This window comes from Hemitrygon akajei, chromosome 2, assembly GCF_048418815.1.
Source record: "Hemitrygon akajei chromosome 2, sHemAka1.3, whole genome shotgun sequence".
NCBI classification, from domain to species: Eukaryota; Metazoa; Chordata; class Chondrichthyes; order Myliobatiformes; family Dasyatidae; genus Hemitrygon; species Hemitrygon akajei.
The window spans coordinates 181,208,398-181,233,934 of record NC_133125.1 but is presented as its reverse complement, the minus strand read 5'-3'; the positions used below and the strand labels follow the sequence as shown (position 1 = coordinate 181,233,934).

General features: G+C 42.6%; 1 protein-coding gene across 1 annotated transcript in view; it reads left to right on the top strand.

Moving 5' to 3' along the window:
* The window catches only part of LOC140721526 (serine/threonine-protein phosphatase 5-like), a 44,479-nt gene extending 19,343 nt beyond the window's left edge, over window positions 1–25,136 (top strand). Inside the window, exons 3-6 of the mRNA XM_073036342.1 lie at window positions 11,719–11,866; window positions 14,487–14,608; window positions 23,779–23,844; window positions 24,975–25,136. Coding sequence (XP_072892443.1) covers window positions 11,719–11,866; window positions 14,487–14,608; window positions 23,779–23,844; window positions 24,975–25,136 — 498 coding nt within the window. The remainder of the gene's footprint in view (window positions 1–11,718; window positions 11,867–14,486; window positions 14,609–23,778; window positions 23,845–24,974) is intronic.
* The last annotated feature ends 401 nt before the right edge of the window (window positions 25,137–25,537 follow it).

Below are 25,537 nucleotides of genomic sequence, written 5' to 3'. Positions count from 1 at the left end.
ATTTTTTTCTGTTATTCCTCTTCCTCCTCCTGTCCTAGGTAGTGTTAATCTAAGTGAGTTCAAGTGTACATAGTTTTCTAAAATTTGTAATTTCAGTTCTTGTTTTTCTTTGTAAATTTTCTAGATTGGCTTTGGTCTAAGATATTATTCCTAAAGAGTACATTATGGGTATATCAAAAGTGTTTATTACCTTTGTTGTATTTTTACTGTTGTGCTCTGTTGGATATTCTTAAGCCTTGAAGTAAATTCTGTCAAAAGTTTTCCCTTTGTCGCAGTATGATCTATTTTCTTTGCTTTTTGATATCCCAGATATTTACATGTTTCATATGCATCCGTCAGTTATATTGTGTTCTGCCAAACTTTTTTATATTCTACTAGCTCTGTTGTACCTTTCCTTGTGTTTAATGTTCTGCATTTATCTAGTCCAAAGTTCATGTTTATTTCTTTAGAAAATAGTTCTACTATTTGAATTAATTGTTTTAGCTTTACCGATGGAGTACGTAATATCAAATCATCCGTACACGGGTGTGTCAAAGTATAATTTGTTTATCTCTGATTTGATACCCTATTTTCATCTTGCACAGTATGTTAGAGAGCGGGCTTATAGCAGACAAAACCAGAGTCACCCTGGGATATGCTATGTTTTATTTTGATAACAATAGTTCTTTCTTTGGTTGGTGAGTACCTAATTTGATTAGGGAGCTTAAGGTAAAGGAATCCTTATGAGCCAGTTATCATATGATAGAATTCACCCTGTACTTTGAAAGGGAGAAGATAAAGTCTGATGTATCCATGTTACAGTGGAGTAAAAGGAATTACTGAGCCATGAGAGAGGAGCTGGCCAAAGCTGATTGGAAGGGATGATGGCAGAACAGCAGTGGCTGGTGTTTCTGGGAGCAACCTGGAAGGCACAGAATAGATATATACCGAATATGAAGACTTATTCTAAAGGGAGGATGAATCCACCATGACTGGGAAGGGAAGTCAAAAACGGTAAAAGAGGGGACATATAATATAGCAAAAATTAGTGGGAAATTAGAGTAATTGGGTAGCTTTTAAAAAGAAATGGAAGGCAGCTTAAAAAGTCATGAGGAGAGAACCGATGAAATATAAAGGAAAGTAAGCCAAATAAATAAAACAATATTAAAAGTTTTTTTTTTAGATATTTAAAGAATAAAAGATGCAAGAGTGGATATTGGTCCACTGGAAAATGACGCTGGAAGGTTAGTAATGGGGGACAAAGAAATAGTGGATGAACTTGAGTATTTTGTGTCAGTTTTCACAATGGAAGACACTAACAGAAACTTGAGAGTGTGAAATGGCAAGTTTGACTGTAGTTGCTATTACTAATGAGAAGCTAAAAGTTCTGAAGGTAGATAAGTCACCTGGATCAGATTGCCTACACACCAGGGTTCTGAAGAAGGTAGCTGAAGAGATTGTGGAGGCATTAGTAATGATCATTGGAAGAATCACTGGATTATGGAATGGTTCTGGAGGACTGAAAAATTGCAAATGTCACTCCGATCTACAAGAAAGGAGAGAGGCAGAAGAGAGGAAATTATAAGCCAGTTAGTCTGATTTCAGTGATTGGGAAGATGTTGAAGTTCATTATTAAGGACAAGGTTTCAGAGTACTTGGAGACATATGATGAAATAGGCCAAAGTCAGCATGGTTTCCTTAAGGGAAAATCTTGCCTGACAAATCTGTTTGTTGGAATTCTTTGTGGAAATAACAGGCAGGATAAACAGTGGATATTGTTTGTTTTTTCAGAAGACCTTTGACAAGGTGCTGCATATGAGGCTGCTTAACAAGATAAGAACCCATGGTATTACAGGAAAGATACTAGCATGGATAGAGCATTGGCTGATTGGCAGGAGGCAGAGTGGGAAAAAAGGGAGTCTTATTCTGTGCTCATAACTAGTGGTATTCCACAGGGGTCGGTGTTGGGACCCTTTTTACATCGTATGTCAATGATTTGGGTGACAGAATTGATGGCTTTGTGGCAATGGCCAAGTTTGTGGACGATATTAAGATAAGTGGAGGGGCAGATAGTAGTGAGGAAGCGGGGGCTTCAGAAGGACATTGATTATGAGAATGGGCAAAGAAGTGGCAGGTGGAATACAGTATTGGGAAGTGTATTGTCATACACTTTGGTAGAAGGAGTAAAAGCATAGACAATTTTCTAACTGGAGAAAAATTCAAATAGCTGAGGTGCAAAGGACTTGGTGTCCTTGTGTTGGATCCCTGAAAGGTGAACTTGCAGGTTGAGTTGGTTATAAGCAAGGCAAATGCAATGTTAGCATTCATTTTGAGAGGACTAGAATACAAGAGCAAGAATTTAATGCTGAAGCTTTACAAAGCATTGGCCAGATCACAGTTGAAGTATTGTGAACAATTTTAGCCCCTTATGTTTGAACAGATGTGCTGACATTGCTGAGAGTCCAAAGGAGGTTCATGAGAATGATTCGGGGAATAGGAGCTGATGTATGTAGAACATTTGATTGTTCAAGGCCTGTACTCGCTGGAATTTAAAAGACCGAGGGGGATCTCATTGAAACCTGCTGAGATGGAGTGGATGTGGATGCAATGTTTCCTATAGTGGGTGAGTCTAGGACTCAAGAGCACAGCCTCAGAATAGAGGGGCATCCATTTAGGACAGAGATGAGGAATTTCTGTAGCCAGTGGCTGGTGAGGCTAAGAAATTGATTGTCACAGACACCTATGGAAGTCATCATTGAATATATTAGAGTGTAGGTTGAGTAGTCAGCTCGTCCAAGGTTACAGAGCTAATGGAATTGACAAAGATAATAAACTAGCCATGATGAAATGGCAGAGCAGGATGAATGGATGAAACGGCCCAGTTCTGCTCCTGTGTCTTATGGGATACTGTTAGTGTAGGAATTTCTCTCAGACTATCCATCCCATAGGATGATGGTAAGAAGTTAGCATTGTTCAACAGAGTTCGTATGTTCCATGAGGCAACAATCAGATTGTGCTTATGATTCTTACCGCTAGAGTTGGACGACCCGCCAGACTGGCCAGGTTGGTGTGAGCCGGCTTTGATTGAGCCACCTTTTCTAGGCCCTTCCTTATTGTAGGGTGAGCAGTGCCTCTCGAACAGGCCGGCTCAGACGCAGAGGATGCTACCTCACTGGATCTCCACTCTGTAATCCATGTGCGACCACTCTCCCCCTGCTGCCTGCATGCAGGAATGCTATTCAACTGGGGGCACCATCATGGCCAAACTGACCTGCTCACCCCTACACCCTTTATCAGAGGTCCAGCAGCCCAGGGTAATTAATTCCAGGCTAGTTGTGCACCATGACGTACAACTGAATCATTGCAGGAACCTGATTAGTTAACAAGAAAAATGCTTGGCACTTGAATTACTGAACACAAACATAGGGTAGAGGGAGGGAGAGAAGTGATTTGTAGGATAGGCTGTGGTTGGTATTTAAAAGTGCTGTGACATAAAGTCACAGTGTTCAAAGAAGATGTCTTCTCGTCTGCACACACAGACCTCTCTGCTTCGAAGCACAGGAGGCCTAGCAGTAAGCCAGTCCTGTTATCGCACTGTGAGTCAATTGAATAAGAAAAGGAATATGCAAGTACAGACAATTTAATTTTGACTGATGGTTGTCTGAGGTTCTTGTAGCTTGTTGTTTTCTTGTGTTTGGTGTGATGCCTTTCAACAATAAATTCTACAAACGCTGGCTGAAGTTATAACATTTTCTGCCGCTTATTGTCAGGTGCATGGACAGAAATGTCAGGGTATTTATAGCAGGCTTGCAATAGTGATGAGGTTCCCGTGGAAGCTTAATAGAATCATTTCCACGCACAGTCAGTTGTTAAAAATACAAGTTGGGTTTACGTATGTTTTATTTTGGTGGCTGTTGTAAACTCAGTCAGCTCCATCATGGACTCTAGCCTCCTCACCATGGAAGACGTCTTCAAAAGGCGGCATCCATCATGAAGGGCCCCCACCATCCCTCTTTTTACTACCATCAGAGAGGAGGTACAGGAGCTTGAAGAGACATTTAACATTTTTGTCAGCTCCACCAATGGGTTTCTGAACAATGAACCCACTGTTTGTGCTGTTTTCCCCCCACTGATTTATATTTTTATACATTTCTTATTGCAGTTTATATTGTATGTTGTGCATTGTGTTGCTACCACTAAACAGCGCATATGTCAGTGATGTTTAATCTGACACTGTTCAGCCTGGTACTTTCCCTAACCACTTGCCCTTTATAGGGTCATAGAGAGACAGACACCGTGTAACAATAGGCCCCAAACCTGTGCCAACCATCAAACCTACTTCAATTCCATGTTGCTATTGATGGGTCTTGAGGGTCCTTAATGATGGTTGCCACATTTTTGAGAGTCCAGAGGAGGTTCAGGAGAATGATTTTGGGGATGAAGGGTCAACATATGAGGAGCATTAGACGTCTTTGGGCCTGAACTTGCTGGAATTTAGAAGCATGAGGGGCAGTTGTGTTGAAACCCGTCATGTATTGAAAGGCTTCGTTCAAGTGGTTGTGGAGAGTATATTTCCTACAGTGGGGACCAGGGGGTACAGCCTCAGAAAAGAACATAGTAAACCCACAACTCATTAACCCTTATCTGTACATCTGGAATGTGTGAGAAAAGCAAGCACTAAGAGAAAATCCTCGTGGTCACATTGAGAACATACCAACTTCTTGCAGGTAGAAGCAGAAGAATACAGTTGTTGTAGGGGATAATTGAGGGAACAGACTCTTTTCTCTGCAGTCTCGAGGCCTGCATGTGGTCAGTGTTGAAGACGTTTCTGGGTTGGAAAGGAGCTTTGAGTGGGAGGGGGTGGGATCCTGTTGTCACGGTCCATGTTGACACTAACACTGTGGGACTAGCAAAAGATTTTGCTAAATGATTACTAGCAGAATTGAAAAGCAGAACCACAAAAGTGATAATCTCCAAAGTATTACTCAAGCCATGTGCAGATTTACAGCTGTTAAATAAGATTAGATAAAGTGAGGTTTAAAGTTTGCTATGGGAGAAAGGAGTTTCAGTTCATGGGGCTCTGATATCAGTACTGGGGGAAGAGAGAGAGCTGTTCTCTTCAGGTGGACTTCATCACGTTGAGGCTTGTGTCCTGGCCAGTTGCATACGTTTGGGTATAGGTGGTGCTTTATTTTTATTGAGATACAGCCCAGAATAAGCCCTTCCAGCCTTCGATCTGCACTGCCCAGCAATCCCCTGATTCAACCCTAGCTAAATGACAGGACAATTAAATGACCAATTAACCTACCAACCGGTACATCTTTGGACTGTGGGAGGAAGGATCACCTAGAGGAAACCTGCACGGTCACAGGGAGAACGTACAAACTCCTTACATGCAGTGATGGGAATTGAACCCGGGTCACCTGTATTGTAAAGTTTTGTGCTAACCACTACGCTACCATACTGCCCTTTAGACAAATTAGAGGTGTGGCTGAAATGATGGGAAATGAGACTGTGGTGTCACAAGATGGGGTAGAAGTGAGTGGACTAGGGTAGTGTAATGTTATTACAGTACCAGGGTTTAGTTCTACCACTGTAAGGACTTTATGCATTCTCCCAGTGACTGTGTGGGTTTCTTTTGGGTACTCCGGTTTTCTCCAACATTACGAAGATGTACGGATAATTGGTGACATTGGGGGTTATTGGGCCATGTGGGCTCTTTGGGCCAGAAGGGCTTGGTGCTGTGCTGTATCTCTAAGAACATGGGACCTTGAAGTCCAGTCCGGGGACTGCCTGTGACACTGCGGCTGGGCTTCTGATCTTGTTTCAGTCAGGATGAATCTCAAGTTCAGTTAAATTAAATTCCACTGACAGGATGAAGTAGGATGCACAGGAAAAAGAATCTCGGGGTGTGGTATCATGCATGTACTCTGTTAATTTTATTTTGATCTTTGGAGAAGAAAATATAAGCAAAATTGTACAAGTTAATATTGTAAAAGTTAAAGCTCCTTGTCTCAATATTTGAAATTAGATACTTTGGCATAAATAGAAATAAATGTGTTTGATTTAATAAGTGTTGTACATATGTAATGCAGAATTATCTAGCACTTGAAACTCAATGTTCCAGGTTAGACCATAAGACAGGGACAGGCCATTCAGCCCATCAAGCATGCTCTGCCATTCTATCTAGGCTGACTTTTCCTCGCACCCCCATTCTCCTGCCTTCACCCTGTAGCCTTTGATGTCCTGACTAATCAAAAACCTATCAACCTTAGCTTCAAGTTCCACAGATTCCCATCCTCTGGCTAAAGAAATTCCTCCTCATCTGTGTTCTAAATGGACATCCCTCTATTCTGAGGCTGTGCCCTCTGGTTTTAGACTTTCCCACCATTGGAAACATCATCTCTGCATCCACAATATCTAGACCTTTCAATATTCAAGCAACACACACAAAGCTGGAAGAACTCAGTAGGCCAGGCAGCATCTACGGAATTGAGTACAGTCGATGTTTCGGGCCGAGACTGATGGGGGCATCAGCCTGAAACCTCGCCTGTACTCTTTTCCATAGATGCTGCTTGGCATGCTGAGTCCCTCCAGCATTTTGTGTGGTTGCTTGGATTTCCAGCATCTGCAGATTTTCTCTTGTTTGTGATTGATGTCCAAACTCCCTGCTGCCCTATTCGTACCATCCTGGTAGTACGTACTTCCTCTACAGCTGCTTGCACCTCTTCCTGGACCCAGTTTGCTTCTGTCCCTCTCCTGAGCCCTGTCGAAGTGAAACTGCCCAGTCCACCTGACCAGATCTCTATGTCTCGGGCGTGATTCAGCCATTTCCACTGTGCCCTTGATCTTCCATATCCTGCTTGTCCGCACCCCAGTGTCTTCTGACAAGACTTTGGGGTCACAGGAGTCTCTGTACAGCAACAACTCTCTCGTAAGGGAAACGAGGAGCTCCTTGTGCTGCAGGGAAACTGTAATTTATTTCTCTCCCCGTATAGGGCAGTGCTGCTCAGGCTATGTGGGAGGCCCAGCCATCTTTGAAGGTAGCCATTGGTCTTTCTTTTAACAGCCTCAACTGTTGACATGGCTACCTCATAGACCAGCATGGGCCAGAGGATTCTGGGGAGGATGCCATGCTGATAGATCCAGGCCTTAAACTTGCCAGGTAGGCTTGATTGTCTGCTCTGGTCGACCAGGCTTCTAACTTTTGGCAGCTGCATCTCTTAGGCTGCAGTCAAAGACCTTCCCCAGAAATGGATGGGATAGCAATACCATCCAAGGAGAAGTGGAATTTGTCTATGAGTCTGCCTTTCTTTAGCACCAGAGACCTGGATTTCTCTGGCTGAAAGCTTATTCTTGCCCGTGTGATGAGCCTCTCTAGCCCCTGGCAGATCCATCCAGGGACTGATGTAGTTGTCACTGTGAGGTCATCCATGAATGTTTTGATTGGAGCCTGCTGCACGCTTACCTTAGTCAGAGGCCTCTACTCTCCACCTTGGCTGCCTTAACGGCATGTTCATGATCAGGGAGAAGAGGATCACTGAGATTGTAGCTCTGGATATAATATCCTCCTTCAGCCAGTGCCAGATGTTGTGGCCGTTCCTGAGGAGACTCTCAAGCTGAAGTTCCCATAGTAGTTCAGGATGAGGTCTTTTATCTTCCTCGGAACATGATGTCATTCCAGCACGATCTGCCCCAACCTATGCGGTAAGCAGTTTCGGACCCCTTGTTCAAAAAAGGAAGTGCTGACTTTGGAGAAGGTTCAGAGGAGATTCGTGAGAATGATTCCGGGAATGAAATGGTTATTGTTTGAGGATCGATGGATGGTTGTGGGTTTTTGCTTGCTGGAATTTAGAAGAATGAGTGGCTATCTCAATGAAACCTATCGAATGATGAATAGAATAGATATCAAGAGGATGTTTCCTATGGTGGGAGAGTCTAGGACCAGAGGGCACAACCTCAGAATAGAGGGATGTCCATTTAGAACAGAGATGAGGAAGAATTTCTTTAGATGGGGGTGGTGAATCTGTGGAATTTATTGCCACAGGTGGTTATGGAGGCCAGACTATTGAGTATATTTAAGGTGGAGGGTGATAGGTTCTTGATTAGTCAAGGTGTGCAAGGTTATGGGGAGAAGGCAGGAGAATGGGGTTGAGAGGGAAGTGGATCAGCCATGATGGAGTGGTGGAGCAGACTCAATAGGCCAATTGGCTTAATTCTGTTCTAATGTCTTATGGATGGTGTGGGCTCGTGGGCTGTCAGGACTTGTTACCCTGCTGTATCTTTAAGTAAAATGAATTTTAAAAATCTGTGATCGGGTGGGATTGATAAGGATTTGGTATAATTGTATCTAGGGCGTAATCATCACAGCCTGGTACAATTCCAAAGTTGGTGTCCTGAACTTAATCAGGGCAATTGGCAAAGTACAAAGGAAGCATTATTTAGGTTGGATTGGGAAAATAGACCAATGGAAATGTGACCGAGCATAGATTGCCACCAAGGCTCGATGGCCTACATCCAAGTGTCTGAGGAAGTGGCTGCAGAAATAAGAGTGTTTGGCTGAAGTTTTTCAGAATGCCGTTCTTGGGTTGGAAACGCACAAATGTGGTACTCTCTCCTCACGAAGGGAAGCATACAAAAATCAAGGAACTATTGGACAGTTAGCTTAACCTCCATTGTTGAAGTCCATAATAGCACTATATTCTGCACCATATTACTGGTTTTCCTTTGTGCTTTATCAATGTATGGTACTGTGCAGAAGTCTTGGGCAGATGTACAGCTAGTGAGTCTAAGTCTTGTGCACAGTATCGTATTTGTGTTTTCAAATAATGCATGCAAAACATTCTTTTCTGTACCTTGATACACACTACGATAGTTAATCAAATGTAGTATTTATTACATATATCGACAAATTGAGTTCAGCTCCTGGCCTTCACGTGTGGCTTAGTTAATAAGCCCAGTGGAGCTCTCTACTGACAGGAGAAGGGGCGAAGGTGGGCTACTGGCACCTTAAAGCCAGTCAGTTTGGGCAGATGGGGCTCATCAGTTGTGGTTGGCAGCTCATGCAGGAGAAGGAAAACTCTGATCTCAAACCTCTGCCTTGCAGCTATATCCACTCATGGGGAAGGCTTTGAGAGTAAACTCCGAGGGGAAAAATCCAGAGCTGCAGTCTCTTAGGCAGTCCTACATCGTGTTCAACACCGACAGGCAACTCCTGTGATGCTCCTGTGTCAGTCTCTGTCATTCCACTGGGTTCATCAGAAGCGTAGAGAGGGGGAGCTTGCTACATGGGCAACAGCTTGCTCTCCATATTGTACTTCCCTGGCCAGTGTATCTAGCCAGCTAGGACGCAACGTCCATGGTCGGCTCTGACTGATGGGGGGGGGGGGGGGGGCCTCAAGATCAATAATTTGAGGGGGGGGTCAGAGTGTAAGGTGTTTCAAGTTTCCTCATTGATGTGAGAATAGTTGAAAGGACATGCAACATTGAAGATATTTGAATTTACAAGAGGATTGGGTAAACCTGACAAATTTAATGTAGGAATGCATGATGTCCTGCAGTTTGGTAAGAGAAACTAAAAGGCAGGCAGTTGTTTAAATGAAGAGAAATTGCAAAATAGTGGATTATGAAGAGATCAAAGTATTACACAAAAGTATGAAGTAGTAATTGTGGCTGCAGCAAGTAATGTAGAAGGCAATTGGCATATTGGTCTTTACTGTTAGGAGGTTGGAGTTTACATGTGTTGTTGAAGCTGTAATTTGGAGTGCTGTGTATGGTTTTGCTCGTCCTATTTAAGAAAGGATGTACTAGCATTGGCAACATCCCAGGAATTGGTCCAGAAGAGATTCACTAGTCATTCTGTAAGTTAGATATGCAAGAAGATGTATATCAACTTAATCTTGTATATCTATAAGAAGATGTGCATGTGAATGATTGAAGGGAGGTAGCTGTTTTTGAAACTTGTGGGGCTACAGGCTTTGCAGCCTCCTAACGGATAGGAGCCGTGAGAAGATGCCTGGCTCAGTTAATGCAGCAAAAGTCTGAGAATCAGGCTGTTTACCAGAGGTTCAGAGGGGAAGTTTAAAAGAACTGAATAGAGAGAGGGCAAGGTTGGTAGGAAAAAGAAATCTAGAAATACTCCAAGGGCAGAAGTGTAGTTGGAAAAGTCTAAAAAGGAAGTTACCTAATTACTTAAGTACTTTACACCTGTCTTCATTGGGTAGAATTCTGGTGGGGTCTCGGTGAAAGATGTACAGGCCATCCCCAGATAATGAGCTGGTTCCATTTTTACTGACAACTATATGTCAAATTTGTCCATAAGTTGGAAAATATATAAAAATTTCAGTTCAAAGGTAAATTTATTGTGACAGTGCATATGCTACTGAGATTCATTTTCTTGCATTCATTCACAGTAGATACAAAGGAGCATAATAGAATCAATGAAAAACTACACAGATGGACAAACAACCAATTGGAGTTGATGCACTCCACCACTGGGGGTGGTGCGGTGGGGTGTCCGTGATGAAGTCAGGTTTGCTCCCTGTCACCTTCGCCCATGTTTGCTTGGCAGAAGATGAGCCATATTGTGTTTTGACTGCAGATTCCTGCAACATTTGTTGACTCAGGATCTTGGACAATATATTTTTTGTGTTATTATTTTATTGTATGTGCGTGCTATCTTGTATGTACTTTGTGCTGGGTGTGTCTGTTGGTGCTGTGTTTTGTACCTTGGCCTCAGTAATACTGTTTGTTTGGATGTATTGGTGTGTGATTGAATGACAACTTAGGAAAGAAAAAAAACCAAATTGTGCGTTTACAAAGAAAAGTAATAAATAATATTGTGAATCACTGAAAATGAAGATAGAATTGTCATTTGTAGGAAGGAATGTATGTATCTCGATTGAATTTATCGTTCTGGAAGCTCTTTAGTGTGTTTTGTTTTAGGTCAGATGTTCTTCTTCTAGGGGGTGATCTGCAATTGAATTCATGGATGGACTATTAATAGATTAGGAGTGGTGCTTGAAAGGTGACCTGTAATTCGTGGACAGATCACCTAGTCCACGTGGGATAGGCTCTGCGAGAGGTGAGGAAAGGAATCGCAGAATCTTTAGTGATGAACTTCCAAATATTCCGGTGGCGTTGCCAGAAGACTGGAAAGTTGCAAAGGTTACACACACCATGGCTTTCTCTTGTACTGTATGCATGGCATGTGGAGCAAATATTTTCACTGTACCTCAGTGAATGTGGCAGTGATAAACAACTTTATTGAAGGGTCTGAGCACAAAACATTGACTGGTTATTCCTTAAATGCTGCCTGATCTGCTGAGTTCCTCTAGCATTTTGTGTGTTTTAAGATTTCCAGCATATCGAGGATCTTGTGTCCAGTCTTAGAAGGTGTATGCTTGCTTGTCAATTCTGCATCGCTACCTTTACCAGAATTGAATTCCTTCTGACTATCTAACCAGTTCCCCCCTACTATTTTTAAAGCATCAGTCATATGGTTAAGAGATCTGTTAGTGAACTCTGGTTGCTATACTCGGGTGTATTCGCGGTAAGCACACTTCAGCCTCTAGATGGCAGCCGTGTGCTACTTTTGATTCTGGGCAATTGTGGACTAAAACCGTTAAGGACCACTGACCCAAGTAAAACAATAGATACAACTTTGCAAAGTAAACCTCCAGTCTGTAAAGGCTCATTTTCTGCATCTCTCTTCATAATGTGTCTTTGTTCTGTTTGCAGGTGGTCAAAGTAAAACCAAATGACAAGGATGCAAAAATGAAATACCAAGAATGTAATAAAATAGTCAAACGGAAAGCGTTTGAACGTGCAATAGCAAACGATGAGCTGAAGAGATCAGTGGTGGACTCTCTGGATATAGAGAGCATGAGTAAGTATCCAAAATGGTTGGCCTCAAATATCAAGACCTCCGTGTTTCAGACTCTTTTACACTCAATTCTTGGGATGAGTTTATGCAACATTTGGTCCATCCAGTTCATGCTAACTTTTTTAACACACCCAACTTTCTTTCCTCTGTTCTGAGTGTTTATCCTTCTAAACATTGCTGTCAATTTAGCCACAGGGCTTCTTCTAGGAAAAACAAGTCATAAACTAGTTCAGTATTTTTAATCTTGCTGTGTATGATTTGTTTACTGAAGATGTTGACTCTTGCTAGGATAGGGTGCATATATATACAGGGGAAGTGTCTCGACTGTCAGCTTCCCTCCACGGGTACTGCCTGACCTGCTAAGTTCTCCAGCATTTTGTGTTGCAGCAGATTTCCAGCATCCACAGCCTTTGTTGTGTTGCCCCAGCATACGGTCAGCTTTTGTGACTACAGGAGATGAGAAGGGTGGGAAATTCCCATTGTCTCACATAGCCCAAGTTACTTCCAACACCAGATCCTGTTAAAAGAAGTGACATGGGGCAAGAATTAAACCTGTGAACTCCTGGTTGCAATCAGGAATGAACAGAGATTTCTTTCCTATCGCAGACACTAGTATTCTCTGAATGGAAACCTTTCCTTTATGTGTACTTTCATTTTAACCATATAACAATTACAGCACGGAAACAGGCCATCTCGGCCCTTCTGGTCCATGCCGAACGCTTACTCTCACCTAATCCCACTGACCCGCACTCAGCCCATAACCCTCCATTCTTTTCCTGTCCATATACCTATACAATTTTGCTTTAAATGACAATATCGAACCTACCTCTACCACTTCTACTGGAAGCTCATTCCACACAGCTACCACTCTCTGAGTAAAGAAAATCCCCCTCATGTTACCCTTAAACTTTTGTCCCCCTAACTCTCAAATCATGTCCTCTTGTTTGAATCTCCCCTACACTCAATGGAAAAAGCCTATCCACATCAACTCTATCTATTCCCCTCATAATTTTAAAGACCTCTATCAAGTCCCCCCTCAACCTTCTACGCTCCAAAGAATAGTTTCTAATAGTTATACAGTTCAAATGTATATTTATTTTAGTGGGAACTGGTACAAGGGACAGATGAAGTGGAATTATTGCTCTATACCCAGTGGCCGGTGTAGTAGGTAAACCTGTATGCCTGGTCTTTTAATGTAAATATCAGTCAATTTGTGACGACCAAACATCTGAGGGAAGCTGCAGTGACCAAGTCTCTGGCATTGAGTCTGGCTTTGTAGCTTAGAAGAGAAGTGGAGAGAAGAGGAGTGCAGTAGTGATGGGGTATTCCATAATTAGAGGAGCAGGAAGAAGATTCCGTGAATGTGAAAGAGGCCCCTGGATTGTTAAGTTGCCTCCCAGGTGCCAGGGTGAGATGTCTGGGATTGTGTCCACAGTATTCTGAAGGGAGAGGGTGAACAGCTGGAAGTCATGATGTGTATTGGTACAACAGGTAGGAAAAGGGAGCAGGTCCTGAAGAGAGAATATAGGCAGAAAGTTAAGTAGCAGGACCACCAGGGTGATCATCTTAGGATTGCTGCCTGTGATACATTGCAATGAGGGTAAGGATGATTTGGCAGATGAATGTGTGGCTAATGCAAGGGACAGGGTTTCAGATTTCTGGATCTTTAGGATATCTTATGGGGAAGGTATGACCTATACAAAAAGGACGTGTTACACCTGTCAGCAACTCAGTGCCAGCAACAGCAGTTCAAATCCATTGCTGTCTGTAAGGAGTTTGCATGTTCTCCTCATGACTGTGTGTTGGCACGTGGCCAAGTGGTTAAGGCTTTGGGCTGGTGATCTGAAGGTCGTTAGTTCAAGCCTCAGCCGAGGCAGCGTGTGTGTCCTTGAGCAAGGCACTTAACATCACACTGCTCCTGCACGTTTATAGTGGCAGCTGTTGGTGCAGTATGGACAAGACAAGAGTTCCTCCAGGTGCTCTGGTTTCCTCCCACATTCCAAAGATGTATGGGTTTGTAGTTTAATTGATCACATAGATAAAATTGTGCATCATATGGTGTTACTGCACCATATCTCTAAATTAAAAACAACTTTGCAAATCAGGCAGCATCTGTGGAGGAAAGTCCAATTCAGATTAAAAGGCTCCCTGAAATGTCGACTGTCCATTTCCCTCCGTATGTGCTGCCCTAGCAGCTGAGCTTCTCTAGCATTTTGATTGATGAATCCCTTCACAAGAGAGAAGAGCTCAGCCTCATCAATCCTCGCCAATTATTACACCTTATTTATTCTGGCATCTTCCCAGTTATTCCCAGATGAGCAGGATCATCTCACCCCCTTTCATTCTAGAGAGCTATTGTTAGACTGGAAGGGCTGTGTTCTATCATGCTGTATCTTGAAAGAAAAGAAAATAAAAAGTGCCCCCAGCCTTTTCTTGGTAATCTATTTCAAGGTTTAAACAAAATGAATGAGATGTTCCCTACTACCCTGTACTAATAGTTTCTCTTTCTCTAAGCACTCCCCTCTCCGTCTACCAACACCAACCCACCCCAACATAAACGTTAATGTTAATTCAATATGTGTTGCAATCTCTCATTCTCCTAGGTTCTTTTTTTTGTGTTTAGCAATCGAAGGTGATTACACTGGTCCGAAACTTGAAGAAGGCAAGGTCACATTACAGTTCATGAAGGACTTAATGCAGTGGTTTAAAGACCAGAAGAAATTGCACAGGAAGTGTGCTTATCAGGTGAGGAACTATTGTTTCCTATTGGGGTGGATGACAATACCAAGGACTTGTGCGAGTTTCTTCTTCTCCTGCCTTTCAACTCACAAGTGAGCATAGGCCATCAGCAACATCTTTCCAGATCAGCCTGTCTTGTGCATGTCTCTCCAGCTGTGACCATGTCATTGCCACTCTCTTGGCGTCGGTTGACACTTCCCTCCTCCATGTGGACTTGGGCCTACCTCGATTTCGCTTGCCCTGAGGATTCCGTGTGAGGGCTTGTCTGGTGATACTGTTAGGGGGCTTCCTCAACGTGTGTCCCATCCAGCACCACTTCCTTCTCTTTGATCTCTGCCTCAATTGGTGTCTGGTTGGTCCTTTGCCATAATTCTGTATTGTTCACATATTCTGACCATGTTAGCCCCAAAATCTGACGTAGGCATATGTTGATGAAGGTCTGGATTTTTCTGATTACTTCTGATGTCAGTCTCCAAGTTTCAGAGCCATATAGGAGGACAGATTTGACATTTGAGTTAAAGATTCTCATTTTGGTGCTTAACCTTAGTTCTTTTGCCGTCTAAACTGGATATAGTATTATAAAGGCTCCTATGGCTTTTTGGATCCTGGTCTTTCTCATCTGTACCTCCTTTCTTGTTGACAATGCTTCCCAGTTAGACAAATGACTCAACTTCTAGAGGAGTATATCTCAGGGTATCTGTTTCCTGCATTTACTTTTAGTAATTTTGTTTTCCCTACATGGATGTGTAGCCCTATTTTCTGCGATGTGGAGTCTAGAAGATCTGTTTTCTCTTGCATCTGAGCATGGCTGTGTGAGAAGTGCCAAATCATCAGCAAAGTCAAGATCATCCAGTTATCTGAACAATGTCCATTGTATTCCGTTCATCTTGCCATCTGTTGTTTGCTTCATAATCCAGTCCACCGCTAGCAGGAAGAGAAAAGGGGACAGTAAGCATCCCTGTTGTACCCCAGTGTTCACCTTGAAAGTATCTGACAACTGAACTACATGGATTACTCTGCATTCCATATCTTCATAGATCTTCTTTACCAAGTTAGTTAACTTCTCTGGAATCCCAAGGTGCCTCATTAGTTTCCACAGTGTCTCTCTGTCCAGGCTGTCAAATGCTTTTTCATAATCTACAAAATTAACGTACAGTGATGTGTTCCATTCCAACAACTGTTCAATGATGATCCTAAGAGTTGCAGTCCGATCAGTGCAAGACCTGTTTTGTTGAAATTCTGCTTGTTCATCTCTAAGCTTCTCATCTACTGCATTTTTCAATCCCTCGAAAATGATTCTACTCGGAACTTTCCCTGGCACTGAAAGCAACATTATCCCTTTGTAGTTTTTGCATTCCTGGAGATCTCCTTTCTTGGAGGTTTTAACTAGATGTCCTGTTCTCCCGTTCTTGGGTACTTCTGCTTCCCAGACCTTTTTTATGATGTTGTGCAACATTTCAATAGATATGTCTATACTACTGTTGAGTGTCTCTGGAGGTATACCATCAGGTCCTGCAGTTTTACCATTCTTTAGGAGCTTGATTGCCATTCTGATCTCTTTGGTAGGAGTGCCACAGTCTATCTTTAGGTCATTCTCTGCTTGTAGGATGACAGGTGGTTCTGGTGGTGATGGTCTGTTTAGAAGCTGTTCAAAGTGTTCAGTCCATCTTTGGGTCTGGTCCTCAACTCCTGTCAAAACTTGTCCTTCTTAATCCTTAATTGGTCTTTCCACTGGTTGAAATTTGCCAGAGAGTTTCTTGATTGTGTTGAACAGTCTTTTCATGTTCCTTTTTGATGCTTCGTGCTCTGCTTCTCTTGCTAGGTCTTCAATATAGTTTCTTTTGTCCATTCTGATGCTTGCTTTCACCTTATTTGCCTCTGTATAGTTTATCTGTGCAACAGTCTTTGATGCTCTTGTTTTGCTTTTGATAAGTGCATCCTTTTTTGCTTTTCTTAGCTCTGTTTTTCTGAGTGTTTCAGCAGAAATCCATGGTTTGTGTTGGTAGTCTTTCTTACCTAGAACTTTGGCTTGTTCCCAGATCCCCTCCACATTTGATTCTTCATTTAAGTTATGTATGTCAAACTCAAGGCCCGCGGGCCAAATCCGACCCGCGGTGGAATTATCTTTGGCCCGCGAGATAGTATCTAATTACTATTAAAGCTGGCCCCAGTAATCGAAGTGCCTATGGCGTATGATATGGCTAATGCTGAGTTTATTCAGGTACCAGGTTTTCAGGGTTTTTAGTGTTTATTCGGCAGTCTTGCTCGGCAGTCTTCTTCATAAGAAACGGAATTTGTAAAGTGAAACACTTTGTAGTTATAGCAGAGACTGAGACACATGAGAGCAGGCTGAAAAAACGGAGGCAACGAAAGCTGCGTTTGCACGCGTCCGACTGATCCGGCCCGCATGAAGCTGCATTTTGCTCAATCCGGCCCGTGACCTAAAATGAGTTTGACACCCCTGATTTAAGTTTTCCAAGGCTTGAAATCTGTTCTGCAATACTAAGTTGAATTGTTGTCTTTTCCCCTGGTCCTTCAGAAATTGTGTTGCATAGCCTTTCGTTTTGCTTGTTTTAAGTTTGAGCTGAAGCTTACTAATAACACGATGATGATCTGATGCCACGTCCGCACCTCTAAGGACTCTTGACATCCTGCATGGATCTTCTGAACTTACTGATACAGATATGGTCGATCTGGTTCTCTGTTCGATGATCTGGTGAAATCCATGTTGCCTTGTGGATCTGCTTATGCTGCCACCGATTGAATGCACAAAAGTCTACAAATAGCTCTCTTTTCATTTTTGCTTCCAAGTCCATGCTGTCCCATTATTTCTTCAAATCCTGTGTTGTCATTTCCAATTATAGCATTGAAATCTCCCATGAGGATGGTGATTTCTTTTCAGCTTCTCCGGGAGCACTTGCAGTCTGTTGTAGAAATCTTTCTTGACAACGGTGTCCTTGTCATTTTAGGGGCATAGGCGAACACAATGTTTAGAGTTATTCTCCTATTACTGGTGTGGAAGGATGCGGACATGATCCTGGATCCTGATGTTTCCCAAGCCAAAAGTGATCCCTTTGCTTGTTTTGATAACATTTTTCCTACTCCTCAGTGTGTGGTGCATTCTCTTCCATGTGTCCTGAATAGGTGATAGTTTCCCCTGAAGTGAGTCGTACTTGCCCTGAATTTGCCCATCCAGTTTCAGAGTCCCAAAATATCTAATTTATTGTTCTGAAATTCTTTTGCGACTTGTAGGGTTTTCCCAGCTTCATACATGGTCCTCACAATCCAGATGCCAATACTGGAGATCTTCTTGGTTAACAGTAGGTATTTCGGTGAAGGAGCTTACTTTCGGCTTTCACTTCTCCACGTCATATGGCTCTCCAAAAGAGGCCCTACCTCTCCCAAGACTGGCTGGCTTGGTTTTGATGCTGCTGATGTTTCTGTAGCAATAATTATTTTTACAGGATAGGGTTGCTAACCCTATGCCCAACCCTCCTTACTCGCCTTTTACGACATGCATGGCAGGGAGCAGCAGTTCTGTTCTTTTGAAGGACCCAGAAACTGCACAGGTTCTTCTACGAGTTTGTTTTGGCATAAATATCTGCAGAAGTGCCAAGTTATCCTAAGTAAACTTGTCAATTTTTTTCCTTGCTTGGATGTTTCTGGTTTCTATTGATACAGTAGTCAGTGCTGGTCATCTGTAATTTTATCTGTCCTCTCGCTGCCTTGCACGGTTCTGCAATAACCCCACAGGGCATCGACTCCTTAAGGCTACCTCACCATTCTTCCTCGAAGGTTAACAACATCACTGCATCACAAAACTCAGCAGGTTATGAAGCAGTTGATGAAGGAAGAAGCAGTTGATGTTGCAGACCAACCAAGGGTCGTGGCTCAAAACGTTCACAGTTCATTCATTTCCATGGATGCTGCCTGATCTGCTGATTTCCTCCAGCATTGTACCTGTATTGCTCTGGATTTCCAGCATCTGCAGAATCTTTTGAGTTTATGCATGACTGCATGCTTGTTCCCCAGAATGAAAGTGGGTGAGATGATCTTGCTTGGTCTAACTGGGAAGGTGCCAGAATAAGGAAGGTGTAATAATTAGAGAAGATTGATGAGGCTGACCTCTTCTTTCTTGTGAAGGGGTTTATGGAATCATATTAAGGGTTTCATAGGTTGCATATAGAGAAGACACTTCCTAGTCTGCAAATGACTGACAAGGGAGTGTGAATGTGCGAGAAAATAAATAAATCTAGTAAAGGAATTCTCAAGGAGCTCCTTCGTCCAGAGTGAGCTTCCAGAACTTGCTTCCATGGGGAGTAGTTGTGGAGAACAGTGTTGACATATTTGAAGGGAAGCTAGATAATTACGAGGGGTGATGAAATGGAAAATTAGGTGGAACAGGTTGGGAAGACTAATCTGATTGAAACCTATTGAATACTGAAAGGCCTAGATAGAGTGGACCTGGAGGGGATGTTTCCTAGAGTGGAGGAGTCTAGGACTAGAGGGCACAGTCTGGGAATAAAAGGACATCCCTTTAGAACAGGGATGAGGAGGCATATCTTAAGCCAGAGAGTGGTGAATCTGTGGAATTCATTGCCTCAGATGGCTGTGGAGGGGAGGGCAAATAATTGGGAATAACTAATGCAGAATTTGATAGGCTCTTGATTAGTAAGGTTGTCAAATATTACGGGGTGAGGGCAGGAGTATGGGGTTGAGAGGGATAATAAATCAGCCATAATGGAATAGTGGGCCAGTCTTGATGGGTCAAATAGCCTAATTCCTATGTCTTCTGGTCTAATAAAAAGCATAAATAAATACTGCTGAATGTGGTTATCTCTGTCCCCTTGGGTGATGGAGAATATGTTAACCCTGATGTTTGTGATCTCCAAGTCCTTCGCTGAGACTGCTGGAGTGTATTGTAGCCAGGAGCTATCAGCACGGCCAATGCCTGGCTGCCACAAATATCGTATTAACTGAAATTAACTGGATCATGGAAACATTGTTTCTCTTGCACTGCTGTATAGCACATGAAGTTATCAAAAAATGGTTTGTTTACAGCGTGTGTTACCAAGCTGATGCCAAAATATAACAGCGAGCTATCTACTAGGAATATTATTGCTCCTGTTCAGATTCATTCATTACATGTATGTCAGAACGCAGTGAAGTGCATCGTTTGTTTTGATAACCAACACACCCCAATGATGCGCTGGGGCAGCCAGCAGGTGTGGCCACACATCCCAGCAGCAACATATCGTGCCCTCCTGTTCAGCAGAACGACAAACCCCCTTCTTCCCCCCTCCCCAATTACATGCACATGGAAGCAGTGAAATGCATCATTTGTTGTCACAACCAACACAACACACAGCTGGATCGAGGGCAGCCCACAAATAAATTTCAACACTAACATACAGTGGTGCTAGAAAGGTTGTGAACCCTGTAGAATTTTCTGTTTTTGCATAAATATGACCTAAAATGTGATTGGTTCTTCACACGTTCTAAAACTAGATGGAGAAACCAATTAAGTAAATACAAAAAATTATACTTTGTTTATTTATTGAGAAAAATAATCCAATATGATAATGCATTTGAAAAATGTTTGTGATGGTTTGTTTTCAGTAACTGGTGTGATCTCCCTTGTACAGCAATAACTTCCTCCAAACATTTCTGATAACTGTTAATCAGTCCTGCACATTGGCTTGGAGGAATTTTAGACCATTCCTCCTTACAAAACTGCTTCAACACTGGGCTGTTAGTGGGCTTCTTTGCATGAACTGCTTGCTTCAGGTCCTTCCACAACATTTCTATAAGATCACGGTCAGGGCTTTGACTCAGCCATTCCAAAACATGAAATTTCTTCTGCTTTAACCATTTTTTGGTAGACTGACTGTGTACTTAGGGTTGTTGTCTTGCTGCATGACCCACCTTCTCTGAGCTTCAGTTCACAGATGGATACCCTGACATTTTCCCATAGTGAATTTGCTGGTACAAATCAGTATTCATAATTCCGTCAACGATAACAAGTCACCCTGGTCCAGAGGCAGCAAAGCAGGCCCAAACCATGAAACTGCCACCACCATCTTTCACAGATTCTTCTGCTGGAATGTAATGTTTGCTTTTTGACAAACTTGTGTTCTGTCTTGTCCAAAAAAAGTTCTATTTTGGATTTATCTGTCCACAGAACATTCTTTCAATAGTCTTCAATAGCAAACTTTAAACACACAGCAGTATTCTTCTTGGAGAGTAGTGGCTTTCTCCTTGCAATCCTGCCAAGCACACCATTGTTATTCAGTGTTTGCCTGATGGTAGATTCATGAACACTGACATTAGCCAATGCAAAAGAGGTCTGTAGCTCCTTGGATTTATTGGAAAAAGTATGTGAACCTTTAGGATTATCAGTTCATTTAAAGGGGAAATTAGTCAGGTGTTTCAATCAATGGGATGACAATCAGCTAAATTCTTAGATTTCCCAGGGGTTCTTTGTGGCCTTGCTCTTGGAGTGATTTTTGTTAGTGAACCACAAAGTTCCTCCATTTGCATGCTATCTGCCTGACTGTGGATTGGTGGAGCCCATACTCTTTAGAAATGGTTTTGTATCCTTCTCCAGCCTGGTGAGCATCAACATTTTTTTTTTGGGGGGAGTGGGGGGCTCCTCAGAAATCTCCTTTGATCGAGGCATGGCATACTTCCAAAAACCTGTGTGGTGAAGATCGACTTTGCTGAAGACCCAGGTTTATGTTCTTTAAATAGGGCAGGGCCTCCCACACTCACACCGGATTGTTATCCCATTGATTGAAACACCCGACTCTAATTTCCCCTTTTATTGAACTGATAATCCTAGAGGTTCACATACTTTTTCCAACAAATGCTTTCATATTGGATCATTTTTCTCAATAAATATATGAACAAGTATAGCGTTTTTGTGCTACTTAGTTAATAGGGTTTATCTAAAGTTTTAGGACTTGCGTGAAGATCTGATCACGTTTTAGATCATACTTATGCAGAAATGGTGAAAATTCTACAGGGTTCATAAACTTTCTAGCACCACTGCAGCATACGCACAACACCCAGCAGAGCAAAAGAAGCCCCTCCCTCCTGCCACCCCCCTGACCCATGCATGCACACACGGTTCTCGAATCCCAGGACAAGCTGAGATTCAGGTTTGTGCACCTTGGTCCTTCGACGTCGCGAGCAGACCCAAGGTTCCAGTCGCTCAGCCCTCCCCTTTCTTCATACTCATTGTTACCAACCCCTTGTTCAACTTGGTGTTTAAAACACTAACCATCATTCAGCGGCAGAAGAGTTTATCCATTTCCAATTTCCTTATAAAGGTTAGGAGGTAACGTCTCAACGATTCAGGAACAACTTCTTCCCCATGCCATCAGATTTCTGAGTGGATATTGAACCCATGAGCACTACCTCACTAATTTAATTTTTTGATATCGATTTACCGTAATTCAGTTTATTATGTATTGTAATGTACTGCCGCATAGCAACGGATTACATGGCGTGTGCCAGTTTTATAAAGCATGATTTTTTTTCATTAATTGCATTAGTGTAAGGTTAGTTTAATGAAAACCTGTAAATTGCCAGGAGTGGCAGGATAGCTGTTCCATTTGGCTGTTTTCTGTTGTACCTGAAGGAGACAAACAGTAGAAGCCAGTTTGGTTTGGTTTGCCTTCCTGTGTCAGACCTTACTAGCATCTCAGCAACCCTGAGTGAACACCTCTTTACGTACCTGAGCCTGCTGCTTGCCATATTTCATGCTTTCACAAGAGAAACGTAAGAGAATCTGCAGATGTTGGAAATCCCGAGCAACATGCACAAAAACTGGAGGAACTGAGCAGGTCAGGAGTAAACAGTTGATAGGCCCTTTATCACGACTGGAGGGAAAGTGGAGGAGGAAGCCGGAATGAGGATGTGGAGAAGTGGGCTGAAGTACAACTTGCAGATGATGGGTGAGACCAGGTGAGGGGTGATGAAACGAGAAGCTTGGGAGGTGATGGGTGGGAAAGGCGAAGGGATCTGAAAGAAGAGAAGAGTTGACCATTGGAGAAAGGGGAGGAGGAGCAGTGGAGGGAAGTGAAAGGGCAGGTGAACAGAGGAGGAGTAAATGGGAAGCCAGAATGGGGAAGAGAGAGAGAGAGAGAGAGACATTACCAGAAGTTCGTGAAATTTATGTTCATGTCTTCAGTTTGGAGGCTACCCAGACAAAATGAGGTGTTGCTCCTTTATCCTGAGAATGGCCTCATAGTGGCAGTAGAGTAGGTTCTGTTGGAATGAGAAGTCAACCTAAGGGAGTTCTGTTAAGTGAGCTCTGTCCCTTTGTCCCTTCTGCCCCTCAAATTTGATGTGTATTAAAATCAGAATCTGGACATTAAGTACTGTTGTATGAAATCTCTTCAGAACATAGAATAGGCTGAGAAAGGATCTAGTGCTTTCCCGGCATATATAATGAATAAACTCTCTTCCCGGGCTTCAAGCCTGATACAGGGATTGATTATAACTGACCATCTTTGTCAAGGAAGAAGATAGCAGAGTTTGTCATCAAAACTTTGGTTATAATTGACGCGTGTACCTGGCTGGAAGCCCAAGAAGAGTTTATAGAACAGGCCCTTTGTCCCACAATAATGTGCCAGTCTATATTTGCCTATTCTATCACCAATCTAACCCTTTCCTCCTACACATCCCACAAGCTTCCAATTTTTACAAGCTCTTGCCTTCGAGAAATTGAATTTGTACTGATGGAAGGAAATATAATTTGCGGTCTGATGCCATTTCCCACTTTTAGCACAACTCCTTTGGATGGTATAGTGGCCCAGCTAGTACAGATATTGGCTCACCAAACCAGAGAATCTAATGTTGGATGTTTAGAGTTCACATAATATCCCTGTGATTACTTATGTGGGTTCCCCCAGGTCCTCTGATTTCCTTCCCAATCCCAAAGATATGTGGGTTGGCAGATCAATTGGCCTCTCCAAATTGTTCACAAGGTGTAGTTGAGTGGTAGAATCTGGTAGGAGTTGGTGGATATGTGGGAAGAATAAATTAGGATTAATGGGTGATTGATGGCCAGCATCTATTTAGTGGGCTGAAGAGCCTGTTTCCCTGTTTCTTTCCAGGTCTCCATCAAGGATCATAGTACTGTTGGGTTAACATTTTGGATTTTCTTTCAGATACTGGTCCAGGTGAAGGAGGTGCTGTCGAAACTCCCCAGTCTGGTTGAGATCACGGTGGGCGAGGTATGTACTGTGATAGCACTGTCATTCAGAGTTAGTGTTTCTGCCACAGTCATTGTGGGTCTAATTGGACAGTCTTTTCACAGCACAGACAAGAAGAACTTTTGCTTCCCACTCTAGTTATTTTAATAAGGAAAACTTTTGTACATAAAACCTTAAGCAGACTGTTTTTCCTTTGTCTGTTCCATGTTGTGGGTTTGGTTTTGACAATTGGAGCAGAACTTTGTGCACTTTGAAATGCTAGGGTATGTTGATAGTATTTCTCCCATAGAAGTGATCAGATTAATTTCCTGGACTTGAGGGCTGCCTCCAGCATGCACTTGATGCAAACGATACATTTCACTATATGTTTCTATAGTACACGTGCCAAATAGAGCTGCTAATATCCTTTGTTATTGTACGTTCCTCGGCTGTTTCCTCTGGCAGTGCATTCTACAGACACAGCACCCTCTGATTTTAAAAATAAAATACTGGAGCCCCTCTTTCAGTCATCTTTCATTCTTGGAAACTCCAGTGAATGAGGGCCCCCTGTACTCAGCCTTCCTCCATTGCTTGGTGCTCAGGTAACAAAACTACAGGAGCAGACCATTCGACCTGTTGAACCTGCTGTTCTTCTACCTGCATTGCCCCCATATTTCTTAATATCCAGAATTCTATTTATTTTTGATTTAGAGATACAGACAGTAACAGGCCCTTCCCGTCCAATGAGCTCAAGCTGCCCTATGTGATCAACTAACCTAGTAGCTTGTAAATCTTTGGAATGTGTGAGGAAACCCTCGCAGTTACGGGAAGAACGTACAGACAGACGTGGAACTGAACCCGAGCTGCTGTAGCATTATGTTAACTGCTACACTACATATTAGAGAGAAGCAGCTTTGAAACAGGTTCTTCAGCCTAACTCATCCATTTGGCCCACATCCCTCTAAACCTTTCCTAATCATGTACTCACCAAAACACCTCTTAAATATTAATATTGTACCTGTCCCAGCCACTTCCTCTGAAGGCTCAGCATCCTGATTTGTTACATTCATTGCTGCTTTTCTGAGAGTATAATATTTGACGTGCAGTAGTTAATCTGCTATCTGTATTTAGTCAATTACATGTTGTTACCTAGCTGTCCATTTGTCTTTCAGAAAGAGTTCATTACCATTTGCGGAGACATTCATGGGCAGTACTACGACCTGTTGAATATATTTGAACTCAATGGTTTGCCGTCGGACTCTAATCCTTATGTATCCTACTTTTGGAACCATGCTTTGAAGTGTAGCCCATGCAAAAAATGTCAGCTAAGTTGAAAGATCTCACAGATGGGCATTAAGTGGTTCATCAATTAGACTATATTTTAGATGTAAAGTTGGTTGGAACGGTGGAAGACTTCCCTACACTCCTCTTCACCAATGTGATAGGATGATGGAAACCCATCCAGATAGACAGATGTTGTTCGATGCAATCACACAGGAGCACTTAATAACAGCAACAATATATGTGGCACCTTTTTAACCCACCTGAAACCTCCCAGGGCACTTTATGGAAGTATCATCAAACAAAAATTCAAAACTGACTTGTAGAGATGGGGATCAGGAATGGGTTTGGTCAAAGGCATGTTTTAAGGAAAATCATCGAGCAAGGGAGATGTTGCTATGGATTTCTTACTGGCGCCAGTGAAAAGCTTTCCCATTCAGACAGATTCCTTTAC